This window comes from Lampris incognitus, chromosome 5 (genome assembly GCF_029633865.1).
Source record: "Lampris incognitus isolate fLamInc1 chromosome 5, fLamInc1.hap2, whole genome shotgun sequence".
Taxonomy (NCBI): domain Eukaryota; kingdom Metazoa; phylum Chordata; class Actinopteri; order Lampriformes; family Lampridae; genus Lampris; species Lampris incognitus.
In genome coordinates this window covers 8,265,206-8,277,913 of record NC_079215.1, presented here as the reverse complement: position 1 = coordinate 8,277,913, position 12,708 = coordinate 8,265,206, and the positions used below count along the sequence as shown (strand labels likewise).

The window sequence follows — 12,708 nt, the reverse complement described above, 5'->3', positions numbered from 1 at the left end:
TAATAGAGGGACAGCTCAGGTTGAACGGTTTGGAGACAAAGCAAGGAAGACAAGATTGAGATGGTTTGGACATGTGTGGAGGAGTGACACTAGGTACTGGGACAGAGCTATTGGGAGAAAGATGCTGAATATGGAGCTGTCAGGGGAGAGGAAAAGAGGAAGGCCAAAGAGGAGGTTTATGGATGTGGTGAGGGAGGACATGCAGGTGGCTGGTGTGACAGAGGAAGATGCAGAGGACAGGAAGAGATGGAAACGGAATATCCACTGTGGTGGCGACCCCTAATGGGAGCAGCCGAAAGTAGTAGTAGTAGTAGTAGTAGTAGTTATACCCCTGTGTTCTACAGCACATCTGACAGGTGGTTGCCTACGTGCCTTGATAAGTTTGCCCTCTCGTGGTAACCTACTCAAGTAAAGAGCGGTATGCTATAATGAATGAAACTCCAAGTCCGTCTTTAATTTTATTATGTAGCTGTCACAAATGCAACATACTGGCAACGAGTACGAACAGAGGCGTGGACGAAAGTCACTGGCTGCACTGATAGTTGAGCGAGATGACAGCAGAGCTCAGAGGAGAGGAAAGAGACAGAGAGAAAGAGTGAACCTGCGCGGCGTGGTTAGCGAGGCTAGCAAAGGGATGCGTGAGTGGCGATGCATGACTAGCAAACTGAACTAAGCTAACGTGAACGTAACGTGAACATGGCATATGTTGGGAAAAGAGACGAACTTGACAGCACAAATGAAGACTGGGAGTTGTATTTTGAAAGGGTTGAGCTGTACTGTAATGCTAATGGTAGGGAGGAAGATAAGAAGGTCCCCACACTCCTCAGCCTAATGGGTGCTAAAACTTATAATCTGCTATGGAACTTACTAGCTCCCACGAAGCCTAGCACACAGACCTTCCAAATGTGCCCCCAACCCCTTGTGTTAGCAGAGAGAGTTTGTTTCCACATCAGGAACCAGTTTTAAGATGAAAGCATCTCATGAATTGAACCGTGAATGAAAACGTGAATTTGGGCGACACTGCGGCCCAGTGGTTAGCGCTGTCGCCTCACAGCAAGAAGGTCCTGGGCTCGAACCCCAGGGTTGTCCAACCTTGGGGGTCATCCCAGGTCGTCCTCTGTGTGGAGTTGGCACGTTCTCCCAGTGTCTGCGGTGGGTTTTCTCCGGGTGCTCCGGTTTCCCCCACCATCAAAAAGACATGCATGTTAGGGTTAATACTCCTGTCTGTGCCCCTGTCCAAGGCATGGCAAGACAAACTGGAGTTGGCCCCCGGGTGCTGTACAGCGGCTGCCCACTGCTCCTAGCTACACAGCTAGGATGGGTTAAATGTTGAGCGTAATTTCCCTATGGGGATCATTAAAGTATAAAATCGCAAAAAAGAAAAAATCTCAGAATATATAGCTTAACTGTGTAAACTTAGTCAGTTCTGTGAATGTGGAGCAGGACTTTCCAATGCATTGCATGACCGACTGGTACGTGGCTTGCATTGTCAAAGCACACAGAAGAGGCGACTGTCAGAAAAATTGAAGTTAAAAGTGACAAAGTGGGAAAACACCACAGTTGGAGCTGTATGTTTTGAAAAATGGAGGGCCAGCACTTCTCGGGCATGGATGGTTGAGGAAAGTCCAATGGGACTGGCACAGAATTAAAGTTCTAAATGTGTTGACGGCAGGCAACCGCAGCCCACAATGCTACAGAAAGTGTTGGAGCTTTTCAGCGCTAATGAGAAGGTGTTCGCAGAGGTTATCAGTACACTAAAAGCGATGAAAGCAAGAACAGAATTGGATAAATAGGCAACGCCAAGATTCCATAAAGCCCGTCCAGTGCCGTATGGCTGCATCCAAAGGTGGATGCAGAACTCCAGAACTTGGTGGCATCTGGAATCCTGTCAAAGGTTGAATGGGGAGATTGGGCCACGCCCATTGTCCCTGTGATCAAGAAAGGAAAGGCCGAAGCTGTTCGTGTATCTGGGGACTTCAAAGTGAGCGTCCAACATCACTTTCCATTTATTAGCAGCCTGGCTACTGTCCAAAGCGAGAAACAACCCTAAGAATCCCAATTTGAACTAGAAACCCTGATCGATCTCAATGCTATGATAAAGGCAGAGTAAAACATCTGGTAGTATTAAGAAGCAGGCAGGTTGTGTTACTTACTGATCCAGTAAAAAAAATGCCAACTGAATGTCGGTTTGGAACCTTCTCAAGTCCAAGGTGTTGTATCGAACTCTGTTTCCCTGTCAAGATGTTTCCCCCTAGCCAGAGTTCGATACAACACCAGAGCACGCTCCATCAAGTGAATGCCCATCCGAGGTTCACTCTTGTTTCATCTCTGTTTCTATCACTCTCCCTCTTCACCTTCTTTGCCTCCTTCGTCAAGGGGGTTCTTTTTCTCTTGCCGGGTAGAGTTTCCACTGTCACTTCGATTGTTCCCCTATCTGCCATTTTCGCTACTGGAGATAGCTACCCGGGAAAACAAAAGTGCTATCCTCTTCCTATTTTGGTTGTGCAATGGTTGACGGACTCCCTTCATGCCATAAATCGAGCCTTCATTTTTCCGCGAGATCGTACCAGAATTTGGTTCCCTATAAATCTGAAACTGAGGCTTATAGGGAACCAGTCTAACCGCCGATGGTGTCATTCTATAGCAATTACACTGTGCAATCAATCTTTACTTCCTAATTATAAGTTAAGGTAACAAAGTTTTCTACTGCCACTTTTAACAATAACAAAAAAACACGGACCTCAGGATAAATGAATGTTAATCTGTGTGAAGAATAACTGCATTATTCTGCTGCATCATCTCAGTTTGATGACACCAGCGATAATATCACATAATAATAACATATTAATGATAATAACATATATAACATATAGGTCTAATAGCAAATTTGACTTTTATTTTGAGTTAAATGCTTAGAGTTGAATAAGGTTCATTGAGTTGTATTTTAGCAAGATGAGGACTTTCTTATTTGTAAGTGCCAGTCGAGCTTTTGGGTTAAGCTAATTTCCTCTTATGAAAATCCTAAAAAATTTTAGCTTCCCCATACCTGATGCGCTGGCGCCGCCTATGCCTGCAAGCCTAAACTGATCAATCAATGGTAGAACAACAATATCCGTCCATCCATTCATCCATTATCCAAGCCGCTTATGCCAATTGGGGTCGCGGGATCTTGGAGCCTAACCCAGCAGTCATTGGGTGGCAGGTGGGGAGACACCCTGGACAAGCCGCCAGACCATCACAGGGCCGACACATTCACACCTAGTGACAATGTAGCACGGCCCATTCACTTGACCTACATGTCAAGTGAATGGAGGAAACCCACGCGGAGGAAACCCGGAGGAAACCCACGCAGACACGGGGAGAACATGCAAACTCCACACAGAGGACGACCCGGGATGACCCTCGAGGCTGGACAACCTCGGGGTTCGAATCCAGGACCTTCTTGCTGTGAGGCGACTGCGCTAACCACTGCGCCACCGTGCCACAGAGCAACAATATGTGAAGCAGAAATATAGCAAAGTAAATCCTCTGCAATAAGGATACTCACCTAGCCGGGCTCTACGATTTAACAGCTCAGCAGAGCGCCTCCTTCTTGCACTGCCTGGACACTGCAAGGCTTTAGAGAAAAGGAAAACAGGAGAGAAGAGGACAGGCTCTCTATATTTAGCATCTTATTCTAAAACACCATCATCTTGCCTGGATGATATGGATTCAATTTCTGCACCGCCCACTATTGTTTGCTTTTAAAGTTAAAAAAACAAACAAAAGAAACACGGAAATATTCCATCACTTCTCTCACTATATGTTCGTCTTGACCAGTGTCCCTTAAATGGCTAAAATGTGAATGACTGCCCTATCAGTTCCCTTTACCACATGAACTGTAACTTTTACCTCCCACCCAACAAATAGTGCTGTGTTGTGCAAACATCCCGGATGTTTGCCTAAGGCAGCAATTTGCAAAAAGACAAAATGTGCAAAGATTAAGCCACTTTGGTACCAATTTACACTGCATCCACGCCAGCATAGCACAACACACTGCTCTGCTCATTTTGTTTGGTTGTCTTGTAGTTACAAATCTGCCCACTATTTTTGTTTCACCTTTTCGACATGTATTGGGGAAAAAAGAAAATGTTGGAGGTTAAGGCTTGTGTGATATATGTGAACTTTGTCTGCTCACACCAACAGCCTGGGGTGAGAGGCTGAAACACTGATCGGCTGTAACTTGCTCCTGAAGTGGGCAGAAAAGATCCCAGTCGACCCTTCTCGCATCCAGTCACCTCATCTTTGAAAGACTTGCCCCTCTGGCAAGAGGCTGCGGTCCATCAAGTACGAAACCTCAGGTCAACACAACAGCTTGTTCCCCACGGCAATGAAGCTCACAGACACACAGACACACAGACACACACACACACACACACACACACAAACACACTCCTGTATTTCACTGACCCTGGACTGTATCGGCTGACTGATTGATTCTCACCATTCACCACACCCCTTCCGTCAGACACACACACACACACACACACACACACTCTCTCCAGACTATCAAACATCTTTTCTCCCTGATATCACCAATATGCAATATACACATTCCATCTATCTACAAACCCCAATTCCAATGAAGTTGGGAAGTTGTGTAAAACGTGAATAAAACCAGAATACAATGATTTGCAAATCCTTTTCGACCTATATTCAATTGAATACACTACAAAGACAAGATATTCAATGTTCAGACTGATAAACTTTATTGGTTTTTTTTTGCAAATATTCACTCATTTTGAATTTGATGCCTACAACACATTCCAAAGAAGCTGGGACAGGGGCACCAAAAGACTGGGAAAGTTGAGGAATGCTCAAAAAACACCTGTTTGTAACATTCCACAGGTGAACAGGTTAATTGGAAACAGGCGAGTGTCATGATTGGGTATGAAAGGAGCATCCCCGAAAGGCTCAGTCGTTCACAAGCAAGGATGGGGCGAGGTTCACCACTTTGTGAACAACTGCGTGAGCAAATAGTCCAACAGTTTAAGAACAACGTTTCTCAACGTACAGTTGCAAGGAATTTAGGGATTTCATCATCTACAGTCCATAATATCATCAAAAGATTCAGAGAATCCGGAGAAATCTCTGCACGTAAGCAGCAAGGCCGAAAACCAACATTGAATGCCCGTGACCTTCGACTCCTCAGGCGGCACTGCATTAAAAACCGACATCATTGTGTAAAGGATATTACCACATGGGCTCAGGAACACTTGGGAAAACCATCGCCAGTTAACACAGTTCGTCGCTACATCTACAAGTGCAAGTTAAAACTCTACCATGCAAAGCCAAAGCCATATATCAACACCACCCAGAAACGCCGCCGGCTTCTCTGGGCCCCAGCTCATCTGAGATGGACTGACGCAAAGTGGAAAAGCGTGCTGTGGTCTGACAAGTCCACATTTCACATTGTTTTAGGAAATCATGGACGCCGTGTCCTCCGGGCTAAAGAGGAAGAGGACCATCCAGATTGTTATCAGCGCAGAGTTCAAAAGCCAGCATCTGTGATGGTATGGGGGTGTTAGTGCCCATGGCATCATGGGTAACTTGCACATCTGTGAAGGCACCATTAATACTGAAAGGTACATACAGGTTTTGGAGCAACATATGCTGCCATCCAAGCGACGTCTTTTTCAGGGAGGTCCCTGCTTATTTCAGCAAGACAATGCCAAGCCACATTCTGCACGTGTTACAACAGCGTGGCTTCGTAGTAAAAGAGTGCGGGTACTAGACTGGCCTGCCTGCAGTCCAGACCTGTCCCCCATTGAAAATGTGTGGCGCATTAAGAAGTGCAAAATACGACAACGGAGACCCCGGACTGTTGAGCAACTGAAGTCGTACATCAAGCAAGAATGGGAAAGAATTCCACCTACAAAGCTTCAACAATTAGTGTCCTCAGTTCCCAAACGCTTATTGAGTGTTGTTAAAAGGAAAGGTGATGTAACACAGTGGTGAACATGCCCCTGTCCCAGCTTTTTTGGAACGTGTTGCAGGCACCAAATCCAAAATGAGTGAATATTTGCAAAAAAACAATGAAGTTTATCAGTTTGAACATTAAATATCTTGTCTTTGTAGTGTATTCAATTGAATATAGGTCGAAGAGGATTTGCAAATCATTGTATTCTGTTTTTATTCACGTTTTACACAACGTCCCAACTTCACTGGATTTGGGGTTTGTATCTATCTATCTACCTATCCATCCATGCGTCAACTATCTATCTATCTATCTATCTATCTATCCATCTATCTATCCATCTATCTATGTATCCATCCATCCATCCATCCATCTATCTATGTATCCATCTATCTATCTATCCATCCATCCAACAACTATCTATCTATCCATCCATCCATGCATCATCTATCTAGCTACCCATCCATCCATGCATCATCTATCTATCTATCCATCCATCCAACAACTATCTATCTATCCATCCATCCATGCATCATCTATCTAGCTACCCATCCATCCATGCATCATCTATCTATCTATCCATCCATCCATCCATCCATCCATCCAACAACTATCTATCTATCTATCTATCTATCTATCTATCTATCTATCTATCCATCCATCCATGCATCATCTATCTAGCTACCCATCCATCCATGCATCATCTATCTATCTATCCGTCCATCCATCCATCCATCCATCCATGCATCATCTATCTATCTACCTCATCCATCCATCCATCCATCTATCAATCTATCTATCCATACATCAACTATCTATCTATCTATCTATCTATCTATCTATCTATCTATCTATCCATCATGACCACTTTGGATATACTTAATACCATTTGGCATCACAGTCGTCCACTCTATCTGTCTTTTTATCTCATTTGCAAACACATACTGATTCAACTTATTTTCATTGCACAGCGACACAGTATATATAGTCAGTATTCATGTAGTATTTAGTATTTAAACACTATGTGTACGTCACCATCTACATATTTTACATTCATACATTCAGTACAGAGGCTCACTGGCTTCCCTTGTCCCGGATGTTTTTATCTGCTGTTGTATGGTTCAGCCCCTGCTTGTCTGTTTGTCTCTGGTCTGTCTGCACACAGCTCTGTACCAACTCCCCTGAGTCCAATTCCTTATTCACGCAAAACACTTTGAGAAAGAAATCTGATTCTGACAACAGGTCTGTCTTGGGTGGGTGCGTCTGTGCTGCCAGGTACCTTGTCTGGTTTGGGTGTTGGACCCTGAGCTGGAGGTGAAGAGAAGTCCCGCGTCAGAGAATACCTGAAAGCCATTTGCACCTCCCCCACGGGTGCAGCCGATGTCCCCCTTCTCCACCACATCCCAAATCTGAGCACAGGACAGACACCATGGGTCAAGTGACTAGTTGAGGTCAAGGGTTAATTTAAGACACTTGGGCTATTCTAGGTCTCTTGTGGTTTGAGTATTGCAGCTGCAAAAACTAGGACACTTCCATCCATCCATCCATTATCTGAACCGCTTATCCTGCTCTCAGGGTCGCGGGGATGCTGGAGCCTATCCCAGTCATTGGGCAGCAGGAGGAGAGACACCGTGGACAGGCCGCCAGGCCATCACACACACACACACACACACACACACACACACACACACACACACACACACACACACATTCATACCTAGGGATAATTTAGTGCGCCGATTCACCTGACCTACATGTCTTTAGACTGTGGGAGGAAACCGGAGCACCCAGAGGAAACCCACGCAGACACGGAGAGAACATGCAAACTCCACACAGAGGACGACCCGGGACGACCCCCAAGGTTGGACTACCCTGGGGCTCGAACCAAAGACCACCTTACTGTGAGGCGACCACTTACATATGTACATTGTTTATTTGCACAATACAACTTCTGTAGCACTCGTGATTGGGAGATCACAGACACACACACACACACACACACACACACACACCTTCCTCTGTGTGAGTCTCTGCTTGTTAAGAAGATACACAGCGTTGTCCACGGCAACCAGGTGGACGTTTGCCCCCGGGTCACCTTTGACCCGGAAGCTAAAGGTTTTCCCAGGTGTGTAGTGTCTCCGGCCACCATCTGTCGGCCCCACACTCAGCTAAGAGGGCAGAATCAATACACACGTATTCACACCGTGACAACATGCAACAAGCCTGTGGTAACATTCTGACTAAACACCGAAATAAGAAACAAGAAATATCGCGGGATAACATTTTTTACTTGTGTGTCAGTGAAAAAATACCAGTATTTAAAAAATATCAATATTTATACACATCTGGATGGAACAACAGACACCTCATAACAACTGACCGTCCCAGTCGCTGTTCCACCCCCTCTGCTGATCCGGGGAGGGCAGCAGACTACCACATGCCTCCCCGATACATGTGGAGTCGCCAGCCGCTTCTTTTCACCTGACAGTGAGGAGTTTCACCAGGGGGACGTAGTGTGCGGGAGGACCACGCTATTCCTCCCAGTCCCAACCAACCAGAGGAGGCGCTAGTGCAGCGACCAAGACACATACCCACATCTGGCTTCCCACCCGCAGACACGGCCACCAATTGTGTCTGTAGGGACACGCCAGGATTTGAACCGGCGATCCCTGTGTTGGTAGGCAACGGAGTAGACTGCCACACCACCCGGACGCCCAGCGATCTATCCGTTTTTCATCCGCCCATAAATCCTTTTGCTCTATTCTATTTGACCGTGTTGCATCATAAGAGATTTTCGTTTTAACTTTTGTCTATGAGACACAGATCTGCTTATGTAGAGAAAACACATGCGAGTATGTGGACTCACCCCGCCGACGCAGGTGTCATCCACATCCACCCAGATGGAGTCGGCCACCACCTCCTCCTGGCCTGCCCAGGGAATCGTGTAATAGGCCACAAAGCGAAATGATGGCATCATCTCCTTCGTAATCGTCAATAAAACATTGATGACCCGCTGACCGGTGACATCCTGTCGCTTAGCCACAATGATTTTGCCTTTGCTGAACACCTGAGGAGGTTGATTTCCATAGATGGACAGATAGAGAAGTTACACTTGACTGTATATGTTTATAATTTGGAGAAAAACCAAATATATATATTTATGTCTATATATATATATACATACACACACACACAATATGTACAAAAGTATTGGGACACCTGGCCATTATACCTACAGGAGCTTTTATGACATCCCATTCTAAATCCATAGGCATTAATATGGAGTTGGTCCCCCCTTTGCAGCTATAACAGCTTCCACTCTTCTGGGAAGGCTTTCCACAAGATTTTGGAGTGTGTCTGTGGGAATTTTTGCCCATTCATCCAGAAGAGCATTTGTGAGGTCAGGCACTGATGTTGGACGAGAAGACCTGGCTCGCAATCTCCGTTCTAGTTCATCCCAAAGGTGTTTGGTGGGGTTGAGGTCAGGGCTCTGTGCAGGCCAGTCAAGTTCTTCCACACCAAACTCACCCAACCATGTCTTAATGGACCTTGCTTTGTGCACTGGGGCAGTCATGCTGGAACAGAAAAGGGCCCTCCCCAAACTGTTCCCACAAAGTTGGAAGCATAGAATTGTCCAAAATGTCTTGGTATGATAAAGCATTAAGATTTCCCTTCACTGGAACTAAGGGGCCTTGCCCAACCCCCCTAAACAACCCCATACCATTACCCTTCCTCCACCAAACTGTACAGTTGGCACAATGCAGTCAGGCAGGTAACGTTCTCCTGGCATCCGCCAAACCCAGACTCGTCCATCAGACTGCCAGACAGAGAAGCGTGATTCATCACTCCCCAGAACACGTTTCCACTGCTCCAGAGTCCAGTGGCCACGTGCTTTACACCCTCCATCCGACGCTTGGCAATGTGCTTACTGATGTAAGGCTTGCATGCAGCTGCTCGGCCATGGAAACCCATTCCATGAAGCTCTCGGCGCACAGTTTTTGTGCTGATGTGAATGCCAGAAGGAGTTTGGAACTCTGTAGTTACTGAGTCAACACAGCGTTGGCGACTTTTACGCGCGATGCAGCTCAGCACTCATTGACCCCGCTGTGTATTTACATGGTATGCCACTTCGTGGCTGAGTTGCTGTTGTTCCTAAACACTTCCACTTTTCAGTAATACCACTTACAGTTGACCGTGGATTATCTAGCAGGGAAGAAATTTCACGAATTGACTTACTGCAAAGGTGGCATCCTATGGCAGTACCACACTTGAATTCACTGAGCTCTCCAGAACGACCCATTCTTTCACAAATGTTTGTAAATGCAGACTGCACGGCTAGATGCTGGATTTTATACACCTGTGGCAATGGGTCTGAACGAAACACCTGAATTCAATGATTAAGAGGCGTGTCCCAATACTTTTGTACATATAGTGTGTGTGTGTGTGTATACTATATATATATATATATATATATGTATATATATGTATATGTACACTACCGTTCAAAAGTTTGGGATCACCCAAACAATTTTGTGTTTTCCATGAAAAGACACTTATTCACCACCATATGTTGTGAAATGAATAGAAAATAGAGTCAAGACATTGACAAGGTTAGAAATAATGATTTGTATTTGAAATAAGATTTTTTTTATATCAAACTTTGCTTTCGTCAAAGAATCCTCCATTTGCAGCAATTACAGCATTGCAGACCTTTGGCATTCTAGCTGTTAATTTGTTGAGGTAATCTGGAGAAATTGCACCCCACGCTTCCAGAAGCAGCTCCCACAAGTTGGATTGGTTGGATGGGCACTTCTTTGAGCAGATTGAGTTTCTGGAGCATCACATTTGTGGGGTCAATTAAACGCTCAAAATGGCCAGAAAAAGAGAACTTTCATCTGAAACTCGACAGTCTATTCTTGTTCTTAGAAATGAAGGCTATTCCATGCGAGAAATTGCTAAGAAATTGAAGATTTCCTACACCAGTGTGTACTACTCCCTTCAGAGGACAGCACAAACAGGCTCTAACCAGAGTAGAAAAAGAAGTGGGAGGCCGCGTTGCACATCTGAGCAAGAAGATAAGTACATTAGAGTCTCTAGTTTGAGAAACAGACGCCTCACAGGTCCCCAACTGGCATCTTCATTAAATAGTACCTGTTAGAGCCTGTTTGTGCTGTCCTCTGAAGGGAGTAGTACACACCGGTGTAGGAAATCTTCAATTTCTTAGCAATTTCTCGCATGGAATAGCCTTCATTTCTAAGAACAAGAATAGACTGTCGAGTTTCAGATGAAAGTTCTCTTTTTCTGGCCATTTTGAGCGTTTAATTGACCCCACAAATGTGATGCTCCAGAAACTCAATCTGCTCAAAGAAGTGCCCATCCAACCAATCCAACTTGTGGGAGCTGCTTCTGGAAGCGTGGGGTGCAATTTCTCCAGATTACCTCAACAAATTAACAGCTAGAATGCCAAAGGTCTGCAATGCTGTAATTGCTGCAAATGGAGGATTCTTTGACGAAAGCAAAGTTTGATGTAAAAAAAATCTTATTTCAAATACAAATCATTATTTCTAACCTTGTCAATGTCTTGACTCTATTTTCTATTCATTTCACAACATATGGTGGTGAATAAGTGTGACTTTTCATGGAAAACACGAAATTGTTTGGGTGATCCCAAACTTTTGAACGGTAGTGTATATATATATAAGTAAATTCCATAGTAACTGTCATATTACACAGTAAGTACAGACAGACAGACAGACAGACAGAGACAGACAGACAGACAGACAGACAGACAGACAGACAGATAGATAGATAGATAGATAGATAGATAGATAGATAGATAGATAGATAGATAGATAGATAGATAGATGCAACAAATTTCCTCTTATGGAGGACAATAAATTATCCATCTATCTTATATTTGCATAATATGGATTATAAATAAGTACATTCAGTGGTTACTGTTGTATTACACTATATGTACATAAGATCAGAAACAATAATCCTGGTAACGCTTTACGCGTCAGACCATTCATTAGACAGAAATAACCAAGTCAAATACAAGTAAAACAGATGCAATTGAACTATGATGACTCAGTTTCTGAATAATATAACAGCCAAACGGAGGCTTTTCTATCTCTCCAGGTTGCTTCCTTGTCATTACAATGTGTTGTTAAATATAATCTACATCAAACACCATATGGGATATTCACAAATCACATTGCATGTGCAACATAAGTAAAGATAGTGCAACACTCAATATCCTCCTTATATTCAAATTTAATATCTAATTATTATGAGTCCCTGCAAGACAAGGGGTTCAAAATACTTGTGTTTGTTACACTCATCCCACTTTATATTCAGGTTACAAGATGACTACAATGTGATTTGTGAATTCATCCCAAACATTGTTTAATATAGAATATATTCAACAGCATATTAAAATTACAAGGAAGCAAACTAGGGATATAAAAAGCTCATTTGTATTCATTTTATCAGTAATTACCAATCAATTCAATTAGATCTATTTTACTCTTAGGTGCTCAGTTAATTCTGTGTAATGAACGGTCCGTAATTCGAAGGCTTACCCCAAACATTTTATGACTAAAAGATTAACTTTTTTTTTGGGGGGGGGGGTTTCCCCCACTTTTCTCCCCAATTGTATCCGGCCAATTACCCCACTCTTCCGAGCTGTCCCGGTCGCTTCTCCACCCCTTCTGCCGATCCGAGGAGGGCTGCAGACTACCACATGCCTC

The 12,708-nt window shown here is 44.2% G+C and overlaps 1 protein-coding gene across 1 annotated transcript in view; it reads right to left on the bottom strand.

Moving 5' to 3' along the window:
- The window catches only part of c3b.2 (complement component c3b, tandem duplicate 2), a 75,638-nt gene that overhangs the window by 38,280 nt on the left and 24,650 nt on the right, over nucleotides 1-12,708 (bottom strand). The window contains exons 15-18 of the mRNA XM_056279726.1: nucleotides 8,823-9,023; nucleotides 7,969-8,124; nucleotides 7,236-7,365; nucleotides 3,548-3,616 (exon numbers count right to left, since the gene is read on the bottom strand). Coding sequence (XP_056135701.1) covers nucleotides 3,548-3,616; nucleotides 7,236-7,365; nucleotides 7,969-8,124; nucleotides 8,823-9,023 — 556 coding nt within the window. The remainder of the gene's footprint in view (nucleotides 1-3,547; nucleotides 3,617-7,235; nucleotides 7,366-7,968; nucleotides 8,125-8,822; nucleotides 9,024-12,708) is intronic.